General features: G+C 42.8%; 1 protein-coding gene across 4 annotated transcripts; it reads left to right on the top strand.

Annotated features, from left to right (window-relative positions):
- The first annotated feature begins 68 nt into the window (after positions 1 to 68).
- Positions 69 to 25,438, top strand: lrrk2 (leucine-rich repeat kinase 2). Of its 4 annotated transcripts, XM_029522692.1 has the most exons (53): positions 69 to 224; positions 331 to 519; positions 1,461 to 1,546; positions 2,303 to 2,412; positions 2,920 to 3,008; positions 3,984 to 4,118; positions 4,579 to 4,713; positions 5,730 to 5,861; positions 6,362 to 6,481; positions 6,632 to 6,792; positions 7,170 to 7,249; positions 7,343 to 7,449; positions 7,705 to 7,834; positions 8,408 to 8,532; positions 9,038 to 9,165; positions 10,058 to 10,202; positions 10,587 to 10,726; positions 10,952 to 11,080; positions 11,212 to 11,382; positions 11,588 to 11,852; positions 11,969 to 12,157; positions 12,670 to 12,785; positions 12,965 to 13,031; positions 13,488 to 13,684; positions 13,792 to 14,042; positions 14,756 to 14,904; positions 14,990 to 15,083; positions 15,166 to 15,352; positions 15,431 to 15,612; positions 15,702 to 15,925; positions 16,163 to 16,290; positions 16,914 to 17,132; positions 17,197 to 17,398; positions 17,592 to 17,680; positions 18,223 to 18,410; positions 18,494 to 18,648; positions 18,739 to 18,885; positions 18,973 to 19,164; positions 19,373 to 19,498; positions 19,614 to 19,726; positions 19,811 to 20,001; positions 20,098 to 20,258; positions 20,441 to 20,611; positions 21,228 to 21,328; positions 21,501 to 21,701; positions 21,790 to 21,983; positions 22,236 to 22,308; positions 22,612 to 22,802; positions 22,962 to 23,114; positions 23,204 to 23,412; positions 24,525 to 24,593; positions 24,676 to 24,808; positions 25,015 to 25,438. In XM_029522692.1, the coding sequence occupies exons 2-52, from the start codon at positions 384 to 386 to the stop codon at positions 24,798 to 24,800; spliced, it is 7,578 nt and encodes a 2,525-aa protein (XP_029378552.1). In that variant the 5' UTR covers positions 69 to 224; positions 331 to 383; the 3' UTR covers positions 24,801 to 24,808; positions 25,015 to 25,438. The 4 variants fall into 4 exon arrangements, with proteins under 4 accessions (XP_029378552.1, XP_029378553.1, XP_029378551.1 ...); XM_029522693.1 differs by having other exon boundaries at positions 150 to 519; positions 22,615 to 22,802; XM_029522691.1 differs by having other exon boundaries at positions 150 to 519.
- Positions 25,439 to 25,453: the final 15 nt, after the last annotated feature.

Here is a 25,453-nt window from a genome sequence, read left to right as displayed (position 1 = left end):
GTCGTGTTTATTTCCAGCTTCCTCTTCAACAAACGGGAAGTTTTTTCTGACAGCAGTCATATGATGTGACCAGGGGCGGAGGAAAAGGAGGAACACACCCGCAGCCGCCGGACTCCCCCCCCCCCCCCCCCAGAAGAGACAACACAAAGTGTGCCAGTCGGCAGAGAAAGGAGCACGTTGCGGAGGAAAGTTGTGTTATTTTTGGGAGGACGGATGATGTCAAAGTAGGAACCGAAACCGCGCAGCCCTGACAGCCGCCTAGCTGTGCAGCATTGTGATATTATGGTGATGTGATGTAATGACATGTCTCCCCATGCCAACCGTCGACAGGGAGACCTAAATGCGGGTCCAGACCTCCGCTGGAAAACAGCATTTTAAGGGCCATGGTTAACAAAGAGGAGCTGGAGGAAAGGCTGAGGAGGCTTCTGGTGAGGCTGAGGACCCCGCAAGAAGACAGACAGCTGTGCACACTGATCCAAATCATCCAGGATTTGCTCTTCCTGGCACACACTGACCACGGTAAGGAAACTTATTGCTCCCACATGTGCACCATGCTGAAGTTTCCTCCCACCGCTGCTCAGGGCAGTAATACTCCAATATTCATGTGCCACATGTCCTGCAATCAAACTGCAGCAACATCATTATTTGGTTATCACTATATAATTAGAGTAAGCAACACCATTGGCATTTTATAAATCCAGGTCCGGTTGAAGTGTATTTGTGGGACTTTGTGTTCTGGGTTTTTGTTTTTTTTTTTTTTTTTTTTTCATTTTGTGCAACTTGTGTAATATATGACTAGCTACTGAACCGTAGTAGTCATAAAAATGTGAGTCAAAAGGAAAGTGGAGCTTTGCCTTGTAGATGTGTAAATTCTGTACAGCACCTTGATGTAACTCCATAATGATTTGTCACTATTAAAATAAATTAATTGTTAAAATAAATTGGAGTTGATCCGTGAAGTGTGATTAAAATTTAGCATCTTTAGTTTCTTGTTTATTGGTCAGGGAAATGGTGGCATTTGGGAAATTGTAAAGGGCCCTTTTCCATATTTATGTTATTTAATTAACTAATTAGTTATTTAATTATATAGTTAATTAATTAGTCATCACAGTGTTTGTGTGAAAAACTGTTACTGGCAGCCCTATTTGAAATTGTGTTTTCTTTCTGTATTTGTATGAATGCTTCCTCTGTCACTGTTCTTACCTCCACTGCACAGATTTATAACTTGTCCATAATTTTCAGTCACTTGTTTTTTTTTTTCTTTTTCTTAGTATGTTTTCATCGCTGTGGTGATTTGTCTTGCCTGCAAATGAGCTCAAGCGTAGATATTGACTGTAACGCTCGTAATAGGACGCCTGATATTTTTAGATTAGTTTGTAAGCATTCTTGTAAGAGTAGAATTGAGCGTGAAAAGTTTCAAAGGGAGCCGACATCATGTCTTCTGTTGTCTATTGTTGCAGCGGCTGAACTGTTCAAAGACAAAGATGTCCACGTCCCTCTCATGTTGATGCTGTCATCCCACATTGGCAGCAAAGGAGTCCAGCAGGTTAAAAAAAAAAAACTTCAGAAATGAAACAGTTCTTTGCTTTTATGGTTTATTTTTCTCAGTGCGTCGACGCTTTGTCTTCCTAAACAGGGAGAGAAAACGTCATGTAGCCACTTTCAACCAAGTTTATCTCAATTACAAATGTTAAACACTGTTAAGAGATTAAGGTTGCAATGACACGGAAAAAAAAGGAAATCCTCATATTTACGAAACAAATTAATTTGACTTTCAAAACTATCACCAGTGCATTGTATTTATATTTACTAATTGAGTAAGAACCACATAGCTACACATGTTCTTGCATCAGTTTTTCAAAGTGCTGAAAGGTAAGAGAAATGTTCGTTTAGTAACAGTGTGAACGAACGAACGATGCTCAGAAAGTCTGTGCTCTGTGCAGTTTATCTCCCAGAGCTGACAGGTCTCTACATGATCTATGTGAACTCTCTGTGCTGCAGCTTATCAGCGAGGAGATTGCAGCACAACACTGACTGTGAGACTCGTACAGTTTTACTTTCACAAGATTGATTTCAAGGATATTTATCAGTCAAAGCATGCCCATGTAGGATATTGTCTCTTGATTTCATCGCTTTTGTTTCACATTCAGCTGAACAGCTCATTTAATGCTATTTATTTGACCTTATTGTCTCCCTGTATGGAGACGTTTTGGCCTTTCCTTACATTCAGGTTGATTAAATGGTTGGCCTTTTCTCTTCCCTCCTTGAAATAAAGTGCGATGGTCGTGTGTTGCTGTTACAGGTGGGCTGGTCACTGCTGTGTCGGCTGATTGAAATATGCCCTGGTACGTTGGACCAGCTGACCAGACCACTGCAGGCAGCCAAGGAATGGGAAGTACTGGGAGTACATCAGTAAGTAAAAATCCTGCTTCGTAAAGAAAAGAAATGGAAGTCTCACTCTGTACAATGTGGGACGAAAGAAGCCTTAAACTTTCTCCAGAAAGATATTTATACACATTTTAACACAAGTTTTAATAAAAGGTTCAATTTTCATAAGTCACATCTCTATGTGAACATGAACCCAATGAGTGAAACTTCATTGTATTAACTACCACAAAAATTATATTTACTCCACATTTGAATTTTTTTTCCAGACAATAAGCAGTAGAAATTGACCCAGACATACATTTTCTTCCTACAAGCTCAGAGTTTTCATGTCTCAGGTGGTTACTTTATTTTTCCTCCCCCCCGGTTTTCACTTCATGTTTACTGCAAGTAACCAGCTATGCATCACGTTTACATTCTTTCCAAGTGGCTCTTTCATTTCCTAAATCAAGGTTCAAAACTATGTAGGAGGTTGTGGATGTGAGGCCCTTCTCCTGGTGTCAGTGCTGGTTGAATCCTGGTGTCTTTTTCCAGGCAGATCCTGAAGGTGCTGTCTCTGTACAGAACAGACAGCAAAGTAACAATGGTGGGACTACGGGCTTTGGCGCTCCTGCTCAGATCAGGTACACAATGACACGTTAGTTCTCACCATCAAAGTTAATCAGCATTTTTTTTTTTTTTTTTTAAAGCTACAGAAAGACGTACGAAGTAGTGATGTCATAAAATCACAAATTTGAAAACCTTGTTACCATGAAAAATAAAATGTGAGTATAAACAAATGATTCATCGAACATCCAAGAACAAAATTCCACAAGAAATTATCTGACTAAATCTCTATTTTACATTTGAGGTTATTTCCATTTAGAAGCGTTTCAAGTAACTTCCTTTTTTCCAGTTTGTTCATAAAGCAATATTTCATCCATGTTTCCTATTTCATGATGCTTTATATAATCCAACGTGTCTGAGAAAGACTGAGGGTAAATGACCTCAGTTGCTTGTAAAACTGGTTTTATTCTTCTCTGAAAGTACAGCAGTCACGCACTGCTGGAGAATTCTGTACTTTATGCTTCTGACATTGAGGAACTTTTATTCTTTATTTACATAATCTCTAAAAGGAAATGTCATACCTGCAGCTGCATATTCATGACTTATCACATGACAAAGATAACATCAGAGTTGAACTGTCGGTAATAATGCGGTTGTTGATCTGTGATCCTGTGAAGTGGTCAGGTGGAACCAGTACTTTCACAGGTACTTTTTGGTGAAAACACCCACAGAGGTTACATACCTGTGTCTTTCTCCACTGTCTTGGTCAGACTAGTGCGGACTAGTAGACCAACAAACATGAACTGATGAAGCCCCTTGGATAAGAGGCAAAACGTCTACAAACGTCTTCATAGACAAAAAGTCCAGCTGCCTACAAATCAATTTTGGGACAGAGGTTGTTGATCTAGTGTTTTGTTTTTTTTTTTTGTTTTTTTATTTAAGTGTTTTTCTCCCTGAAAAATCTCTGTATTTTATTTATTTAAATTTAAAATCACATGAAGTTTGCTGAGGGAATGACCACCAATGGAAAAGTTTTAATCTTGCTCTTGTAGACTTGATTCCTCTGCTGGTGCTGGAGGAGGAGGAGGATGCATTTGGCCTGGTGGTACATGCGATGAAAACCTTTCCTACCAGTGAAGAAGTGCAGCTACAGGGCTGTGGAGCTCTGCAGTTCCTCCTGGAGAACGGTGAGCAGATGCACTGTAACGCCTCTGTTGTGTAAATTATTACGAGCTGTCTTTGCTGTAGGACACCTGTGGCAGAATACTCAGAGTGACCGTCTCTGTATCATAAAGTATGAAGGAGTTTAAAGTGGCACTGGACAGTGCAAAAAGATAAATTCATGGGGAAGATGGGGAATGTTTCACAGTTGTTCAATGTCGATTATTCCACATGGTGAATTTGGCAGTTTTTGTGTGTGAACTACTGAGTGCAGAATTTATTATATAGTCTGCCAGCAGCTGGAAGAAAAGACCTGCGACATCTTTCCTTCACACCCAGCAGGTTTGAAGGAATACAGTAATGCTGTCAGATTCCACTTTCATTTGCTCGGTTCTGAACACCCTCAATCTCAGCATTTTTTTTCTGTGTGCTTGGGCTTTAGTGGCTCAAAATACATTTTGTTGTGCCTGCATTTTGCATTTCCAGTGAGTGATGACCACCTAGTAGAGTTTGTGGAGAACCAGGATCATGTTGTGGTCTTGACAGCTCTCCAGAGTTTCCCAGACAGCTCCGAGCTGCTCCTGCAGGCCATGAAAGTGCTTCTCCCGCTGGCTCGCCCTGGTAGGACCACATTACATCCTCATGCTGAAAAGTGCCCTTCTAATCTGATCCCTGATTGGTACGACACAGCATAGCAAGGAAATGTATCCATTTGAAGAGTAGATGGTTAATAGAGTGCAGCTGGCTTTATTTGGACTGTATTACACCACAGCATTCAGAAGTATACAACGCCTCTTAAGATAGCACATTAAACATTAACTCGTCTCCGTCTTCATTTTGAACAGTCTATTTCAATCCTTTCCTTATAACACAGTCTATTTTCTGCTGGCCCAGTCTCATTGTGATATCACTGTGACGTCTTGATGTAAATCTGATTAGAAGGGTGCAAATCTGTGACTGGGTGCAACTGCTGTTTGTGTTTTTGAAGTTAAGTCTTCATGGAAATTCCCCCCTGGCAAAGGAGAAAGCGTGGATTCTCTTATATTTTCATCCAAATTTTTCAACAGTTTCAAAATTTTGGCACATTGGGTCATTCATTTTTTTTACAAAGCGTGGGCCAAAACGTTACTTATGTTCAGACAAAACTGCATTAAGGGTTCCAAAAAACAAGTTTAGAACCGACTGAAATGTTACTTAACACTGAAATTTCTAAATATCTGGATGATTCCTGCATGAAAAGTTGAGCTGAGCGAGGAAAAAAGTGAATGCACTGGACAAGTTTCCATCATGGTGATTCTTTTTTTTTCCACACTACCCTTCACAAATGTGCGATCTGTTATGGTCATGGGGGATTCCAGGCTATTTGGAAATTAAACTCACATTCATTTGCAGAGGACTTTTTCTGACCTTTTGAATCCTTCCTTGCATTGCCTAATCTATATTTGGATGTTTGAAAGATGCCAATCTTTTTAAGAAAGCACGTTTGCACTTATTGTGTACCATCAGCTTATACCATACACTTTGACTGTTGACTTAAATCAGATTAAATCTCCAACCAGGTCGTTAATATAAACCTTTTGTGTTTTTGAGTGTTGCTCATACATTTGCCATGAGTTAAGGAGTGTTTTCTCTTCCAGGCAGTAATGTGGAGATACTGATGTCAGGAGGCGCTCGGTGCTACAGCATCATCATCGCCGCCATGGACTCCTTCCCTGAGATGGAGGAGTTACAGGAAACTGCCTGCTGCCTGTTCAGGAAGTTTACATTAGGTCGACCCATTATTATTATTATTATTATTATTTAGCAAACATTTTAAATAGTCGCTTCCCTTTTATGTTGCCAACCAAACAGGCGTTACCAGATAGATAAAATGTTTCATGTCATTTTAGTGCAGTTGGGCCTTTTTTGGTTTAGTTACAACTAGTAAGATGTGTCATTCTATTCAAAATGAATAGAAACATCATAGACTAAGATCCTTACAACAGTGAAAATCATCGGGTGACTTCAGGTCGTCTCCCACATAGCACTGATTTCAGATTGTCTACATTAAAACACAATGATCCCAGACTTGACACTGCAGTCTGGTTTTTGTGGTTGACTGTACTATGGAGTAAAAAAAAAAAAGGGGTGATGAGAGCATTCAGCAGACTGTCGATAACAAACTCCGGAGCGTCTTCTCAGTTGTTGACAGTTGATAACTCTGTTTGCTAAATCATCATTGGTGATCAACAGAGATGTGTTGATTCACTCGTTTTGTTTCATCTCATAGAGAGCTACTACAACATCCTGGTATTGAACGGTGTTCAGAGGGTTGCAGTGAGGGCCTGCCAGACTTTCCCCAACAACGCTGTGCTGCAAGCCGCTGCTCTCTCCTGTCTGGCTGACCTCAGTGAGGACGCTCACACATACTATATTTAACTCATTCATTTATGTCTAAGCAGATGGATTAGTTATGGATAACAATGGCTTCGCTTGAACGACAGTACAACTATGCTGATTGATTTTTCTTTGATCACACTGCACTTTCTTCTTCTGACAGCTGCGACAATTGTGCAGAACAAAGCGGTCGCTGAGCAAGGACTGGAGGAAGGCGAGGAGGAGGAGAACAGGGGTAAAGAAGAGGTGGAGGACATGGGCCTGGGTTGGATGGAGGCATGCTGTGTGGCACTGGAGATCCATGCTGCTGAGCCGGCAGTTCAGGTCAGACCAACATCTTCTCACCTGAGCAAGAGCAAGTCCCATTTTGTATAACGTGAGATGTCGATGTCGATTTTCAATTATAACATATTATTCTATGACGTATGGTGAGTGTTTTCATTGTATTTTGTACATTTAGTACCCCAAAGATGATACATTTTTAATTTACACACAAATACAGAATATTTCCTGTGAAGTATAATGCCAGTAAAATTAAACATTTTAATTCAATCAGAAACAGTCAGCGATGTTCTCAACACTAAAAACACTAAAAAGAACAGAGTGAACAGAGCGAGAAGTGTAAAATAGGTGTTCTTTAGCTGAGTGTAATTGCAGTAATCAAACTCTCTGACTTGTGTGAATCATTTTCACTTCCGCAGGAAGCTGCAAGCTGGGCCATTCATAGTCTGTTACTGCATGGAGCTGGACTCAACCACTCAGAGGAGGAGCAGGATGTGAGGTACATCCCTGAGACAAAGAGAGACCGCAAACATTTAAAAATGGTTCATCACCATGTAATCAGTACTTTCAGTTTCTGTGTGGTTGTTTTCAGGACTCCAGTTCACAGACAGTTAATGGCAGCCATGCTGCTCCACACGTCCTCTCCCAGTGTGTTTAAAGCTGCTACCAGTGCAATTGCCACACTTATTACTCATAACAGTGAGTACCCAGCAGTGCATATTAATGCCGATGTAGCTTCACTGGAAAGTGCATGCACATCGACAGTCTCTGTAGTCAGCTGTTATTTAAATATGTACATTGGCTTTGTATTTTTGTAAACATCTCGATACAGAGCATGCCAGAAGGTTCATGCCCAAGGTGACTGATTATACTCTTTGTGAGAGTCACTGGGGTTTTACCGTTATAGATTCACTGCTTGTTGGCTTGTGCAGTAAACATCTACTTCGCTTGCAGGTAAAATGCGCTCTCTGCTGCTGTCCAGTGGACTCCATGTCAACCTAGTAGACATGATGAAGAGACATTCAAACTCAGCAGAAGTTTCCATCAGTGCCTGCAAACTGCTCAACCTGCTCTTCCAGGGAAGGTGGGAACAAACAGTTTCGATCCGGTGTGTCCGTTTGAGGTTTTGACAATCACAGAGAGGCAGATAAGATCCAAAATAAACATGAGTAAAATATAAGTTTGCTGATGTGGGTCAGAGTTTTGATGCAAATTATACATCTCTGTATACCGAATTTTAAAGGAGCTGTCTGTAAGTTATGTTACTGCTAGCATCAAACTTCATTCCTTTACTCCCCCACTGCTGTTGTAAAAACCAACAACACTTCACTTTTCACCATCAGAGGTTACTCCCAACACATCCTGTCACTTTCTGATGGTGACTCACTGTTGCCTCTAGTCTGAGCTAAAGACATAGGTCAGCAGTCTCAGAGGATGCATTATAACCTCTTGTCATGTAAAAACAACAATCCCTGAAGTTCAGCACAATCTGCTGCCAAACAGGGATTAGTGAGAGAAAAACTACAGTTAGCCTCTGTAAATCATTTTATTTTAGATATTTTAGGGATGCATTGGCGATATTTAAAGAAATTCAAGGGTATTTACAGTTTTGCTTTGTTTTTTGTTTTTTCCAAAATGTGGTCCTCTGTGTCTGCAGGACAGTCAGTCTGGATGAGTTAAACATGACCATGAGTCAGATCCTCAGCACCATGAAGGTCCACAACTTCCAGCAAGAGGTTCAGCTGGAGGCTCTTCAGGCTAGCCTGGTCTTCCTCTGCCCAGGTACTTTAACATATAACTTTCATTTTGTCAACGTTTAAGTGTTAATACTTATAGCGACACCAAACAGGAGGGTGGAACATCTGAACTGTTTTGTGGCTGCTGCCTCCAAACTGATACTAATTTATTCATGCTGTAAAAATGGCCATTAAATTGTAATCAAATGCAGCTCTCCATCTAGCTGGTTTTTAAGGAGATCAGGAATGTGCACATTTGTCCATGTACAGTATGTGCTTTTCTGTGAAGGAAATGAAACAAATGCATCTGTCTTATATGATGAGCATCTAACAAATGTTCTTCAGCAGCAGAAGGAGAAGTGGGTTAAGTGGAACAGCTTTTTGCATTATAATTAGGTTATGGGGTTGACTCTCGACTTTCAGGACTACTGCAGTAACAATTCTAATTGGATTTGTGAGTGACAACAGAGCGGTTGTGTGTGTGTGTGTGTGGAATTCCCCTCTTTGTCTTCCCTTGTGTCCCTGTTGTGTGTGTGTGTGTGTATTCGCAGACAGGAGTTTAAGGGAGCACGGCACATCTGTCGCCGATCCCGACATGGTCGATGTGTCACTGAAGGTCCTGAAGAACCAATGTGTGGTGGAAGGAGCTCACACACTCTATCTGGAGGTTCTCAACAGGGTACAGCTTTTCAACCAACCACCCTTGTTTCAGTTTCTATCACAACTAAAAGTATGTAACATTTAAGAGGCTGGAAACATCCCGGGGTTAATATTCCTGAAAAGGGGAAGCCACCAACATATAGTTCTCATACATGAGTTCATCCATACATGCAGAAATTACACAGTAGCCCCTGCCACCTCTGTTCTTAGAAAGATGTAATTACATTTCTGAGAAGAATTTGCCATACTTACTGTGACAAGTGAATAATGAGCATGCTTTTCTTTCTTCACGGACTCTCTCGTTCTTAGTATCCTTGGCCTGAAGATTTCACGGTCAGCACTGACCAAATGGCTTCAGTGAGATCAAAAGCCATTAAATAGCCATAAAATCTTCAACATGTAACAACAAGTGGATGCATGCAATGTTTACATTGGCACAATGTTAATGCACAGAAAAAGGACAACATCTCTTCAAACTGTCTTGATCTGAATAACTCCATCACTAATTTTTAATAACGTTATGATTTCTTTTAATGTTCCTCCGGAGGTTTTCTGTAACACTAATGCAGCCTCTTATGCCTCCATGACCAGAAGTTTTATGTTGGTTTGCCAATCTCTCTGTCTGGGGTTCTGGTCTGGGGTCTGTCTGTCCCAAATTTTATGACACCACATGATTTGATTCTAGAGGTCAAAGGTCACGCTGACTGTTTTAGCTTGTTAGCGCGAATTAACCCCATTTATATCAACAAGTTTGTGGTCACATGTTTTTTCTTATTATAGAGTAGAGTAGTGGCAATAGGTTTTATTGAGACTTATTGATTCATTATTTAGATGTTCAATAGATGCAGGTTCAGAAGTCATTTGGATGTGATAGCAAACAGGGTAACATGCTGCTGTCTGTCTCTGCGTAGTTCATCAGCAGCTCGGTCATACAGAGGTGCGGTCTGAAGGTGCTGTCTGCTCTGGCCGACTGCAGCGGTGCAGTGGACCTGCTCTGCCAACAGGGGGCCATAGACACAGTGCTGCATACACTACAGATGTTCCCACAGGAACGTGGTACAGTGCACATTATTGTTTACTCCCATTCTCCCTACTCCTTTGTAAGAACTGCTTTTGACCTTTTCGCCACCACCATGCCGAGTGTTAGGAGTCAGAATCTATAATGATCAAAACATGACTAACCAGAGGATTCATTTGTTGATTCAATTTGTTGTATTCATGTCTATTTTGATTTAGCTTCTATTTTTATCTAACCAACATTTTTATAAATGAGGGTTTTGTGACGCACAATAATAATGACATTAAATCTGGTCATGCTGCTTTTCACAGCAAAATCCAGTGTGTATTAATATGAGTTGGCAAAAAAATGTCTCATTTGAACATTGAAAATGTTCCAATTTCTGTAAGAAAAATGACCGACTGAGCCTTTACTGACTCCAGAGATACACTACTGGGGTCTGACCCTGCTCAACTACCTTGTATCCAAGAAGAAGCTGTCAAGGATGATCGTGCCCATTCTGGCCTCCGTTGTGGTCGTCTCCCTCGTCCAGTACTCAGAAGACTCTGAAATGCTCCTGAAGGTGATCTGGGTTATTTCCTTTGATAAAAATAGTAATGGCAGCTGCATTGCTATTTGGTGACGCGCCATTTCATTGGTCCTTAATGTTTTTTGTGTCTCCATACTGCTACCAACATTTTTAAATGTTCCAAATCAAATGCAAATAATGCAATAAAAAGACGTCCAATATTTTGTCTTACTTTAGTCTTGTTGGTTGCTGTTAGCTCCTCGGTTTTGTATCCAACAGATTTTCCAGGTGGCGCTCAGGATGCTCGACGCTTGTTCGGGAGCAGCTGCTGAACTGCAGAGAGAAGACTTTGACAGGCAGATCTTCCACCATCTCAGGGACGAGGGTCCAGACCAGAGTAACAGCCCTGTGAGTCGGTCAACTTTTGATCAGGCTTCAGAAGGATCAAATAAAATACTTGCTACGTTTTTGATTTCTGCAAAAAATGTGTGACCGTCTCAGACTTATTCATTAACCTCCCCTCTTCTGTCTGTCGTCAGCTGCGGAGGTCGGTGTGCCTCGCTCTGTCTAGGATGTGGTGCAACTCTGAGCTACACTACAGCATGCTGGAAAAGGCCTGCAAGGACGGGAACACCACAATGGCTGAGTGTCTGATCGAGCTGGGCGCTGACCTCAACAGGAAGACAAAGGCAGAGTCCCTCATATACCAGGTCAGAGGTCACAAAAATAAATAAATAAAAATTTAGAGATGTGAAGGTTTGGGTTGAATTGCTGGTTCTCAGATGAGGATTTGCCACAAGGCTCTGTGCCGATTAAACATAAACGATTTATTTATTAATCATTAATATATCGACACAAATGGCAAAAATCATGAACCCGAACCCTGTTCAGATGGCCCGCATGTTGTGTTTACAGGTGTGTGAACAAGGCGGACCTCTTGAGCTGGTGGAGCTCCTGGTCAGCAGAGGTGCACATGAGCAGCATCTCCGCAGGGCGCTGGCCGTGAGCGTGAAGCGGGGCGACGGGCCCGCAGTCATTCAGCTGCTGGGCCGCCTCGGTCTGGATCTGAACAACAGCGCCCTCTGTCTGGGTGGCTTCAGGCTGGGTCGCCTGGACGCTGCCTGGCTCAGCCCCCTTCTCGCCGACCGAGGAAAAGTGCACAGTCTTCATTACAACAAAAGTAAGGAAGCGTTGATGCATTTGTTTTGATGTTTTTGTACAATAATAAATGTAACTTCCAACAAAAAAAAGTGTAACTCCGTAAGAGTTTTCATACGCCATGTTCTCCTTTTTAAGGTAGAGGAATCACTTTGGCCAAGTACATCCTGTCTCTCCAGAGGTCAAAGAGTGGCAGCGGTCCTCCCAGGTCGATGGCCGACCCCTGTCTGACCTCTGGTTACATCTCAGACGAAAGTGACGATTCCAGCTTCAGCTTCGTCTCTATGGATGATTGCCTGTTTTTCAACGATGACATGGAGAGCGACGGTAACAATCACGGGTGAAACCAAGCTGAAACGGAAAAGTTTAAACATAAAGATAAATGTGATCCACTGTAGAATTCCAAAGACATGAAGAGAAACTGATTCATTCACTAGAATAACGGCTGATTTGTTCAGACAGCAGTGTCATTCTATTGCAGGCAGATTTTGTTGATGTGAGGATGATAGTTAGTTTGTACTTTTTTCTTCTCAGAAACACAGCTCAAAATCACATTTTGGGACTGAATCTGTATAGCAACAACTTCCTCCTGAAAATGTTAGGTAACCTTTTTAAAATTAGATAATTGTTTTAATAGAAAATTGCATTTTCCCATATTGTCATTCTGATTATTTGTTCAGCCCTGTTAGATGACATCAGATATATTTAGGGAGCTGCAACAACTACTGTGTTGTCAGGAAATAAATTGAACCTCATTGCCAGGAGATATACACAGTACAGTGGCTGTAGGAGGGTAAAATGGTAAATATCTCTTTGTCGTCCTCCTTTTTTTCTTGTAGGGAGTGATTCACTTTCAGGGGTACTGTCTCCAAAATCTCACAATAATTCAACAGAGGAGCTGAGGGGAGGTTGCTTTCAAAGAAAGCAGGGACGCCACAGACACACCAGTGCAGAGGTGAATTCTTATTTCATACTGAAGGCTTGTGTGACATCATTTTACTGCATATTTTTAAGTTAAAATGAGACACAATATCTTTCGTAACTTGATTATACAAAATGTGTGTCACCCTAAAATGTACACTTGTTGCTTCGCCGTTGGTTTCTGTCTGTGAATTTTGTGTTTCCTGTTTCCAGAGTGGTCAAACTGAGAGTGAACACAGTGATGTGCAAAGGAGAGGGAGGACTGGATCCGCCCAGAAATGTATCTGCATCGGATTTAATTCATTTCAGCTTTATTCTCCTTCTTTCTAATCTGTAGCTGGACCTGCTTCAAATACATTAACTCAGCAAGAATTTATGTGGCAGACAGAAAATCTTCCACTGTGGCCTTTTTATGCTTTGGGTCGATGATCAATGCCTCATGGAAAACATGACCTACTTCAGAACACTGAATGAAACTGCATTGCTACAGGAAAAAAATGTTGTCCTTAATATTATGTAGTAACTTCCAAACACAAAAACAATATGTTTCTCTGTGATGCCGAAAAACTTCCATTTGTTAAATTTAAAATGCTTAAAAACAGAGAGGGAGAAAGAAAGAAAGACAAAGCTCTCAACATACAGAAGATTCACACGCTCTTTTATTCAATCATGAGAGCAGCACAGTTTTATTCTGGCCTTAGCTACTGACCGGCCTCTTCTCGTCTCACCTCTTCAGTGCTGGGCTCAGGTGAAAGCTCCGCTGCTCTGCCCAAAGAGCGAGAGAGGATCCGTCTGCTGGACCTGTCAGGGAACGAGCTGGACTCTCTGTCTTGTCTAATGGCTGATGCCATCGTGCAGCAGCAGCTGGGGCATCTCCTGCGCCTCGACCTGAGCCACAACAGTCTGCTGGAGTTTCCTTCAGCCCTCTGCCAGGTAAAGTATCCGCTCTGAGCTGAGTCACCAACACATCAGTTGATTGAAGGAAATGTTTGCTAAAGTTTTTCTGTTTGAATTTTTTTTTTTTTTTTCATTGGCGGCAGAGTTTGAACTGTCTGACTCGGCTAGACCTGCAGGGCAACCAGCTCCAGTCACTGCCAGCAGAGCTGCTGTCCCTGCCCTCGCTCAGCACGCTCAACGTCTCTCGCAACTGTGTGGGTCCCCTGTTGACCTTTGACCCTGCCGTCACCTGCCCATCGCTGCGGCAGCTCAACCTGTCTTTCAACAAAATCACAAGATTTCCTCAGGAGCTGGGCTGCGTCATGAATCAGCTGGAGGAGCTGTTTATGGAAGGGTAGGCTGCTGGGAAAACTGGCGTCTTTCACTTCAACAAAGCTCCTGGGTGAATGGAGAGTTGAACAGAGTTGTCTTTTTGAGGAGAAAAGTAATGAAGAAGGGAAAGTACTCACATCAGTATCACTCTAACTGTCTTGGCAAGTTTTTTTTTTCTATGTAAACAACTAAAGCACTGAAAACCAAATTCTCTCTCATACAAGGAAATGCAACAAATCATGAAATTTGATTCTAAAAATTGATTACAAAACAGAGAGTTACAGAGGTTCCTGGAAAATCCCTGAACTGGGTCAGCAAAAATGGGCTATAGCATGACATTTACTGTGTATGAGGGTTTTGAAAATGAGGCTAATGACATCAAATGAAATTAATAGTATAAAATTATAATTACATTACTGGCTGCTGTAAGCTCAAATCCTTTAGGGTTAGGGTACATACCCCGTGGTCTAACCTCTGGCTTGACTCCCAGCCTTCCTTAGCATCAAGAATTTCTTGAAGCTTTAGTCATGTCATTCACCTTGACCGTTTAAGAGTTAGATAAAAACTCAGTCTTCTTGGCAGCAGTAACTGCCATCTTGTTTTGCTCTGTCGATCATACTGCCATTATTCTTCATGTTGAATGTGGGTTTTCAGCCAAAACCCTGATTGTTTCTTCATAACTGCGTTGGTTATTCATATAGTTAACTGTAGACTGGTCTTTTTTCCTTTTTACAGAAACAGTATTAGTGAGCTATGCATGCCTCTGTGTCTGCCGGAGATCAAGCTGCTTGATGTGAGCAGGAACAGCGTGGAGAATATTTCTCCCGACTTTCTGACGGGCTGCCCCAAACTGGAAACCTTCATTGCCTCCAATAACAAAATCTGTGAGTATGAGCTTTGCGTCTTTTGTTTTTCATGTTTAATTTTGTAATAATTTATTTTCCTAAATTTATTTCCTGTTTTCTTCAGTTTCCTTGTCACATCTGCCATCCAAGATCATGGCACTAAAACTAGCAAACAACAACTTCACATACGTTTCTGAGCCTATTCTTGATCTTACAAAGTAAGTCAGATTTCCAGCTGCATTTCTTGTGTCTGCATATTTGTTCAGAATATAATTTCCTCTCATGCTTTTGTTTGTCTAGCTTGAGATCATTAGACATGAGAACCAACAGCATTGCAGCTCTTCCTGGCCCGGTATTTTGGGCATCCAGCAACCTCAGAGAGCTGATGTTCAGTCAGAACTGCATCTCGTCTCTGGATCTGAGCGGACCGATCTACAAATGGTCCAGACTGGAGAAGTTGCACCTGAGTGAAAACAAGCTCAGTGAGGTACAGGACAACTGAGAGCAGTTTATGAAGAAATGGAACACTGGCATGCATTTCAGCGGCTGTGTCGTTTGTGTTCAGATTCCTCCACAGATCGGCCTGTTGGAAGGCTTGACCTCCCTAGACGTGAGCCATAACTCCAGCCTGCGGTCTTTCCCTTATGAGATGGGGAAACTAAGTCGACTATGGGACCTGCCGCTGGATGGTCTTCGGCTCCAACTGGACCTCAAGCTCATTGGCAGTAAAACCAAAGACATAGTCAGGTCAGGTGCCTCACTTACCTTCATTTAAATAGGAATAGAATAGAAATGATATATGTACAGACATTGCTGTTCTGTGGCGGTGTCCCCAGGTTCCTGCAGCAGCGCCTGAAGAAGGCAGTGCCTTATCACAGGATGAAGCTAATTGTGGTGGGAAATGCTGGCAGCGGGAAGACTACCCTGATTCAGCAGCTGATGAAGCTGAAGCGCTCCCAGTTGAACTCAAAGACCACCACCGTCGGTATCAATGTCAGGGACTGGGCCATCAGGGAGCGGGACAAGAAGAAAATGGTGCTGAACGTCTGGGACTTCTCAGGTTCGCCAGCATGTGACATCTGGATAGATTCTTCCACAGAGACGTCAAATACACACATATCATAAGAAATGAAGTAGCACAGCAGCTATAAGAACAGTTAGGTCATGGAATCTTACTGATCAGTCTAGACAGCAGGTTACATCTGCAGCGATGTGTTATAGGTAGTATATTAAGTCATAGTATGATTGTCTTTTTTTTTTTTTGTGATTTGGTTTCGCTCTCTGTTTCCCTCCGCAGGTAGGGAGGAGTTCAGTGGCTCTCACCCTCACTTCCTGACTTCCAGAGCTCTTTACCTGGTGGTTTTCAACCTCAGCAAAGGGGCCAGTCAGGTGGACGCCATCAAACCATGGCTCTTCAACATCAAAGTAAGTCATAGCCAGACATTCATCCAATCTTTACGTAATAAAACAGCCCTGATCTGACTTGAACTGAGATTAAATCCAAATTTAAATATTGATCCTGTTATTCAATGGCCAAAAACATGTTTCACATTGTAATTATAGAAGCTAACTTTTAATGTATTTACTTTTCTAATATATGAATAAATGCAATAGAAGATAACATTTTAACACCGAGCAATGACTGGGGAAATAGTTTTAAGTTTGACTGTGTGTGCGTCCATTCTGAACATCTATTGAGCGTCAGCTTGAAATATTTAGTGACATCTAGTGGTAAATACATGTCAGCTAACTTAATAGCCCTCCCCTCACCCCTCTGGTGCAACATGGCAGGCAAATGAAAACACAACAGTTCACTTAATAAATACACAAACATTGCTTTCTATTTCTGCAGATCCCCACAACCCTGCAAACTAGTGCTTTGAATCAATCATTTTGAAATGGCAGCCATAAAAAGTAAAAATCTGCAATTTGTGTTGTGTTTTCATAAATGAATGACTACATCCAAGTCAACAAGATAAATTGTTTCTTCGGTTTCTTCGGATTTTTTGGGATATAAATCGTGTGCATGTTTTTCGCTCTTGCTTCAGGCGGTGGCTCCGCTCTCCCCCGTCATCCTGGTGGGGACCCACACAGATGTGAGCGACGAGCTGCAGTCTCGGGCCTGCCTGACTAAGATCAAAGAGGAGCTTCTGAACCACCAGGGTTTTCCTGCAATTGCAGATTATCATTTGGTTTCTGTCTGCGAGGACTCGGACTCCATGGCCAGACTCCGCAAAGCCATTGCCAAAGAAGTCACCAGCTTCAAGGTAGAAGAAACTACACAGCAGGTTAAATGTTTGCTGCTTGACTCACCGTCTCTCCTCTTCACAGATCCAGGGGCAGCCTGTGATGGGCCAGCTGGTTCCAGACAGCTATGTGGAGCTGGAGCGCCGGGTTCTCGTGGCGAGGGCGAGAGCCCCCTCTGATTTCCCCGTGCTCAAGCACAAGGAGCTGCTGCAGCTCATCCAGGAGAGTCAGCTGCAACTGGAGGAAGCTGAGCTGCCGCACGCAGTCCACTTCCTCAGTGAAGCCGGTGAGTCGAGCCTTGAAGCAAATGGATGATGTATTTCTCTACAAGACTGAAAGGTTTCAGCTGCCCTGTGGGCTGGAAATAGAATAATAGAGTCAGTGCCTCTTTGGCTCTACATTAAATTCATCGATAATTATGTGTTTTATGTCTGTTATGAATTTATTGATAATTATGTTGTTTTTTTTTTTCCCTGCAGGAGTTTTGCTGCACTTTGATGACCCTGCACTTCAGCTGCAAGAGCTCTATTTTATCGAACCACAGTGGCTGTGCAACATCATCTCCCAGGTAACGTCATCTGCACACACAGACACACACACACAACACACAACACACCCCTAAAGGGCTGACTAGGTTTATTGCTTCAACAAAGCATCTGTTTCAGATCCTTCTTTGAGCCCAAAGCAGATGCTGAATATCAGGGAGCATCCTTCAGTTTTGTGCTGAATGGAAAAAGGACATTTTTGTTCCCCAATTGTTTTCAGATTGCATTATTTATCAGAAAAATTCTGTCATGCAACTGCATGTTCTACTGAGCGGGCTGAGAAGGAGATGTGTTCTTGAAAAAGTGGAGCCCTTTTTCCAACAAAAAGTCCTGACTCCTGCAGAAACATGTTTGTGTCAGCCGCACCGATCCACGTCATGTAATCACACCGTCCCTGGTTCAAGTCCATCTAGAGACCTTTCCTGCAGTCCCCCCATTCCACCCTCTCTCTCCTGTTTCCTGTCAGCCTCTCTGCCACTTACTAACTAAAAATATAATAAAAGCATCTAAACCCAAAGCTATAATTAAAGGGGAAAAAAAATAAGATCTGTGTGTTTCTCCGTAGAAACTGACATTGAAGAGCTATGGGCTCTGGGAGCATCCCAAAGGAATTGTTCAGCGCTCGATGGTGGAAAAGTTCATGTTGGAGACCAAATGTTTCCCAAAGAGCCACCTGATGCAGTTCTTCAAACTGTTGGAGAAGTTCCAGATCGCACTGCCGTTCGCAGAGGACCAGCTACTCATACCCAGCAAGTATGTTCAAATCCCCAGCTGGAAAAAAAAAACGTGAGAAAAAACAGTTCAAATGTGTCTAACCACTCTTTTCCTTTTTTAAGTTTGTCCAAACACAGGCCAGTGATAGAGCTGCCTCACACTGAGAACTCAGAGGTTATTGTGCGTCTTTATGAGATGCCGTACTTCCCCATGGATTACTGGTCTCGACAGATCAGCCGCCTACTGGAGGTCTCATCTCACCTGCTCTGTGGAAGAGGTAACATGCACATATAAGCAGCCCGCCTGCTGTCTCATCGGTGCCATTTGTCTAAGAAATAAAGTGTATCTCTGACGGTTGGCTGTCTAGAGAAAGTTGTGCGGCCCAACCGAATATACTGGCGGAGAGGCGTCTACTTGAGCTGGTCCCCTGAAGCGTACTGTCTGGTGGAGGCCACTTCAGTTGAGGAAAATCCCTCCAGCTTTGTCAAGATAACTGTGCCTTCCTCACATAAAGGTTTTGCATGCACAACAATTGCACAAAGACCGGAGGAAAGCGTTAATGATGTTGATGATGTCTCACCACCATCCGTCTCCCCCTCAGGCCAAGTGTTAATGGGTCAGGTTGTGGATCACATTGACTCTCTCCTGGAGGAATGGTTTCCTGGCCTGCTGAACACCGATATGCACGGCAGTGGGGAGGCTCTACTGAAAAAGTGGGCTCTCTACAGCTTTGAGAATGAGCAGGAGTGGCGCAAGATCCTTTTGGAGGACCTCTTCACCTCATCTGACAACAGTACATAAAACTTTTGATTTAGTCAATGCTAAAAAAAAAAAAAAAAGACACTCAATCAGAAGAGAGGTTGAGAACCTCCTAAATTAAAAAGAGTATAACATATGGGACTTTCAATTTGAATTATTTTGGGTACTTAGCTCCCATTATCTGCCATTTTTTATTTTCATGGTTTAATTTTCAATCATATATTTTCTGCTGGTGAATCCAGAGGACCTCCGGAGCACACTGCCCATGTCTCAGATCGCCCCTGACTTAGTCCTAAGTGATCAGCCTGCAGCTACAATGCTGGACAGTGAGGAACTGTCTGTGGACATGTCTAAAGAAAACCAACTGGGTGAGCTAATCATATTTCTGTGCTGAAGTTTATTTTATTTTTCACTTCCAACGTATCTATTTTTTATTTTGTTTTGTTGGTCGAAAGTGAAAATATAACGCGTGTTTGTTTACAGGGAATGGCGGCTTTGGAACCGTTTATCGAGGTGTCTACAAACACGAAGACGTGGCCGTGAAGATATTCAACAAGCACGCTTCTGAGCTTTACGTCTACAGGCTCCTCAGACAGGTGCCAAAGAAAATTTTACTGTAATGTGACAGTTGTTCTGTCCAGGACAGATCAATAAAAACAAAGTGCCTTGATTTCATCCAGGAGTTGGCCGTGTTGGGTCGCTTACATCACCCCAGCCTGGTTGGCCTGCTGGCAGCCGGTTCAGCTCCCCAGATGCTGGTGATGGAGCTGGCTCTGCGCGGCTCATTGGACTCATTGTTTGAACATGAGAACGGCAGTCTCAACCAGAAGCTCCAGCACAGAATAGCTCTGCAGGTTGCAGACGGCCTCAGGTAGAACGTTACAGTGTAATTTTGGTGCATTCAAGGTGCAGAGCTTCCGTTTCCTTTCACACGTAAAGGAAAATCTTGTCATTGTTCGGTGGTCAGATACCTTCACTCAGCCATGATCATCTATCGGGATCTGAAGCCCCACAATGTGCTTCTGTTCAACCTGAAGACCGACTCTGAGATCATTGCCAAGATCACAGACTACGGCATCGCCCAGTACTGCTGCAGCATGGGAGTGAGAAGCTCAGAGGGCACTCCAGGTCAGACATCTCCTCAATCATTAAAGATCCTTATTATGTAAAATCATCCTGCTTATTAAAACTACTGACCTGGAAATCTGAAGAGGTTAAACTGAAGGTCAGTGCAATTCTTACAATGAATACACAAAGCCCCAGACCGCCGGTTACGCTGTTAGATTGTCATATTTCTGTGCTTCATGCAGGTTTCCGAGCACCAGAAGTTGCCCGCGGCAGTGTTATCTACAACCAGCAGGCTGATGTGTTCTCATTTGGCCTCCTGCTCTATGACCTCCTGACCTGCGGCGAGCGCATCTCTGATGGCATGAAGTTCCCCAGTGAGTTTGATGAGGTCGCAGTTCAGGGGAAGCTGCCAGGTAATCTTAATTTTTTCTGACCATGAATTTAAGATCACCTCCGACCTGAAATCAACCCTGTCGTACATTCTTAAACGCAGCGGTTCTCAACAGAAATATCTCTCCAGGGGTCCTTAAAGGTCTTGGACCCCACTTTGAAAAGCACTGGTTTAATGTACTAATGTCTTTTTTTCTTGTCTTACATTACTGTGAAGTCACAACAGGTTTCTGGTTCCATGTGAAATATACTGAAGCACCTTTCCAACCACTGATGAATAACTGGGCTGATAAATGGCTTCTAGATAGCGTCATTATGCACAAATTATTAAGAGACATTCAAGAATTTACAAATTTGTTTCATAATGACCATTTTCACATTAAAAAGCTTGTCAGGTGTTTAAATCTAATGTACCTAACAACAAAATGTGCCGATCATATCATCCACACCCAAAGTTTTCGATACTTTGGCTTATATATAGGTTCTTATATCTTTATCACATGTGCGATCTACTTCCTGGTGTTGCTTGAAAACTATATTTAGGTTTAGGGGTGCTACAGATAAGAACTATTGTTTCAGTTGCGTAATTAATTTCCAAGCTTAAGTGAGGGAGCATTCACTTCACTGTCTCATTCACAGATCCAGTAAAACACTACGGTTGCTCACCTTGGCCGGGCTTCCAGGCGCTGATGAAGGACTGTCTGAGGGAAAGTCCACAGGATCGACCCACCTCTGCTCAGGTCAGAACCTGAAGACTGTGTGAATGCGTTCATTTGGGGCGGATTCTTTCATTTTGCCGAATAATCTACCAAGAGTGTGGAGACTGGCCGTAAACTGGACAGATGATGTTGGATCTAATAAAAAAATAAATAAATAATGATTATAAACCCATACTTAATGTCATGTGTGCAGGTGTTTGACCGGCTAAATTCTGGGGAGATGCTGTGTCTGATGAGGGAGGTGGTGGTTCCCCGGGCCATCAACGCCGAGTGCCTCACAACGAGCTCGGGCAGCAGCCACAAAGTCTGGCTGGGAGGGGGCAGCAGCATCAGCACACAGCGAGTGGGCTCCGTCACGGCTGTGGATCTGGATGCCGACACGATCATTACACAGGTATGAACGGCAGAAACAGTTCGCTCATCTTGACATGCCCTTAAAGCAGCAGCAGACCGGTTCTCTCACCCCCCCCCCCCCCCCACAGGACATCGACACCAGCCCTGTCCTGTGTCTGGTGACGGTCCAAATCCCCACTGAGGCCTGCGATTGGCTGGTGGCAGGCACCCAGTCTGGCTCTTTGGTGGCCATCAGCACAGAGGACATGTCAACTTGGCATCACCTGCAGAGCGTCAGCGATGCCGTCACCTCACTGTTCTTCCATGTGCACCCTCGTCGAACGTAAGTGTCTGTAAAAACACAGTGAATGGTAACATTTCCGTTCGAGCATGAATTACTTCCTAGAATTTAAAACGCAGCTAACGCTTTCTGCAAAGCGTCTGCAAAAGGAAGCATACAGTTCGAACCCTGAAAAGACTATAAACCTACCTGTAGCACTGTATTATACTCATGTACAACTAAATACTGCGGTTACATTCAGTCAACTGTCGTCACTGATACTCTGCTCTTCGTGTTTTGTTTTTTTCTTTTCAGCCAAAGGAAGAATTATTTGCTGGTTGGGACAGCAGATGGAATTCTCACAGTTTATGAGGATTCTGTTCTCAAAGTAAAAACTGATTCTTGCTTTTGTTTAGTTGTCTATATCTCCATTCCATGTACAGCATGACAGTTGTGTCTCAAATAAGGAGCAACCTCAAAGAAACAACTTTTTTTGGCTTAAGGGATTTAAAACTTATACCGTGAGCACTATTCAATTCTCACATCAAAAAGATATCCTCGATCCTAAATTGGGACAGGCTAGTTAAATACAGCATGCGAAGGATGAAGCCCCTGAATTGGGACACAGCTCATGCTTGTGATAGATCCAGACCTCCAGTTGGTTTCTTTGTTTTCCTCTCGCTCCTCGCAGCAGGACAATGGTCGGCCGGTTAAAACTATCACTGTGGGAAACGTGAGCACGCCTGTCATGTGCCTGGGTCAGTCGGTGCATTTACTAGACAGCAGGTCTGTGTGGGCCGGCTGTGGGACCAGGATCCTCTCCTTCACGGCTGACTACGACGTCTGCAGGAGCATCGACACCAGACCAGGCCTCATCTTCCAGTGAGTGAAATCTGTGTTTAATCCCAGAACAAATATTCAAGTCTGGAGATTCCTGAATTTAAAATAATTGGTTTGTTGGCAATGCCGATAGTGATGTGTTGCTGTCTCAATATAAGAGTTTTGTGAATGTGTTTGTGTGCGTGCGTGTGCCCCATCCAGGCAGCAGCAGTCAATGGCTGGTGAGTCTTGTGTGTCTCGAATGGTTGTGGATAAATACATATATCTGAGCAAAGTTGGAACGCCAACGGTCGAGGTTTGGGACAAGAGGAGCGAGAGGATGGTGGACTGTGTCGACTGTGCCCAGATCATCAGGTACAAACACAGCACGCATTTTCACCAATATTCACGGAGACCATCTTAGCCGTGTGTGAGCAGCAGCACAACATATCCTCTTCCTGCAGACGTAACTCCGGCCTCAGAGGGAGGCTGGGCAGTGAGGCGACTCCGCCCTGGGCCAGAGTGAAGTCCCTGCTGGTGCAGACGGCTGCAGCTCTCTGGATCGGCACCAGAGGGGGGCACCTGCTGCTGCTGGAGCTTTCCAAACACCAGACCCTGCAGGTGATCGGCCCCCGCTGCGACTCCATGCGCTGCATCGCCCCCGCCCTCATAGGTGGGACCTCAGCTTTTATTTATCCATTTTATTATTTATGCATCATATTGATCCTGTGTTGTTTTTGTGCCGCAGGTGTAGGTCACACATACTGTTGTATTGATGGGGGCCACAAAGAGACAATTATCTGGATGTTATGACAGAAGCCACAGACATCTGTCACTAGATTTTAGAGCAGCAAACTGCTCCCTTTTTGACTTAGCTCATACACAGAAAGAATAAAATGACCCCATATTTGAGTCTTTTACAATATTTTATCTGAAGTGTTGATATCCATAAAAGATATGTTTGAGGTGTTTGTACCAAATGCCATCTCAGTATACTTTTGGATCAGAGGGTCGTTTCTGAGCCTCTCTTCTGAATGACTGAATACATTTTATATAAACCTTTGAGGGAATCAGATCCTGGAGGGATGTCCTCGTTGTGACATCACAAAGTTACAGAAGTCCTGATGGTTCAGTTTAAGGAAAAGACAGAGTTTAGTGAGGTTTTCAATATGGGTGTTTCTCACTTTGACTCTTTGATAGTATTGATATAGAACCTACATCTGCTTCAATAAATATTAAAAAAAGGCAGTGAAATCTCATTTTTTAATATGCGACGGTGATAATTGTGTTCGGCAGCTCAATTTCTGACTGTGGATGAATAGAGGTTTTATTTATTTGTCTCTCAGATTCCTAATGCAACATCTGTTGGATTAATAAAGTCCAAAAGCTTTTAGTTATATCTTGTGTTTTGTGGAGAAGCAGCTGTTTCCTTTGAAGCATTTGAATAAATCACAGATGTACAGTGTGAAACACTTAGTGAGTGAGAAAATGGATGAAAATGAGAAGCCAGGCAGCTGAATGAATTATTAAATAAAAGGGTTATAAACAGCTGGGTTATTCTTTTGTTTTGGTTTCGTGTTCTGTCAGGGTGTTCCAAACAGCGCAGCATGCCTCTCACAGTTTGCTCACTCTTGTGTGTTTTTGTATGTTTGTTTTCCTTTACCCCTTGATCTCCTTTTGGATTTGTTGCTGTAATTCTTGGGTTTAATTGCCGTATCAACACCAGCGTTTCTTTATGAACTCCATCAAGTGAAATTAATCTTTTTTGTTTCCTGTCATGAATAGGAACACCAAATTTGAAGAATGCGGTGCTGTCTTTGGGCAGAAGACTCCCACAAGACAAGAGACAGTTTGGTGAGTCTGAAGGTTCATTGTTGTGTCACAGTATGAGTTTCTGTGCGTTGGTCTGAAGTGGATGTTTGTTTCTGCCCTCAAGACGAGGAGTCGGTGCTGATGGTGTGGAACAGCACGATGCCGATGGAGGTGAAAGACCTGAACAGACACTGCGAGAAGAGAGAGCAGATCGCAGCCAAAATGAGAGAGCAGCTTCTTCACAACTGAGCCCGCAGGTTCGAATGTCTTTTCATGTTTCGTTCCTCCGTCTTCCCAATTCATGTCATAATTCTGCTCAATGTAGCTGTGTTGAATAACCCCTCAACTTCATCTAATCATAAATATATTGGCACTAACTTTAAATCCAACTGGAGTCAAGTCCAGCTGACACGGTTGGAGTGATGATGTCAACATCGTGTTTAATTATTCATTTGTTTTACAGAATCGTGCATGGAAAAGGGATGAACTCTCCGGTGGATCAGTGCACGAGGAGACGTTCTGCCTAATTTTCAGACAGCTCTATGTCATGAGGGGAAACTGTTCCATTGAATCAGCAAAAGAATACATTCAATTAATCCATTTGATTTCAAAAAGAGGCCCAATTATGAAGCGACATGCTGTGAATCCAATCTTCATATTCAAAGAGAGCGCACATGTGTCTGAATATGTATGAAAATATATATTAGATTATTTATTCTCATGTCGGTGTGCATGTTTACCAGGGAGCATCGTCACTACAGCAGTAAATAGACCTTAGGACTGGCTTTGTGCAGTTGTGCTTTTTATTCTTTTTATGTAATGTTACTTTAAGCCACTGTTTTTGTGATTGTGTCAAACAACAAGAAAGTAAATCTTATTTTATGTACTATCCTGTCATCGTT

The sequence above is a fragment of the Echeneis naucrates genome, chromosome 16 (genome assembly GCF_900963305.1).
Source record: "Echeneis naucrates chromosome 16, fEcheNa1.1, whole genome shotgun sequence".
Taxonomy (NCBI): Eukaryota; Metazoa; Chordata; class Actinopteri; order Carangiformes; family Echeneidae; genus Echeneis; species Echeneis naucrates.
This window is presented reverse-complemented; position numbering and strand designations above follow the sequence as displayed.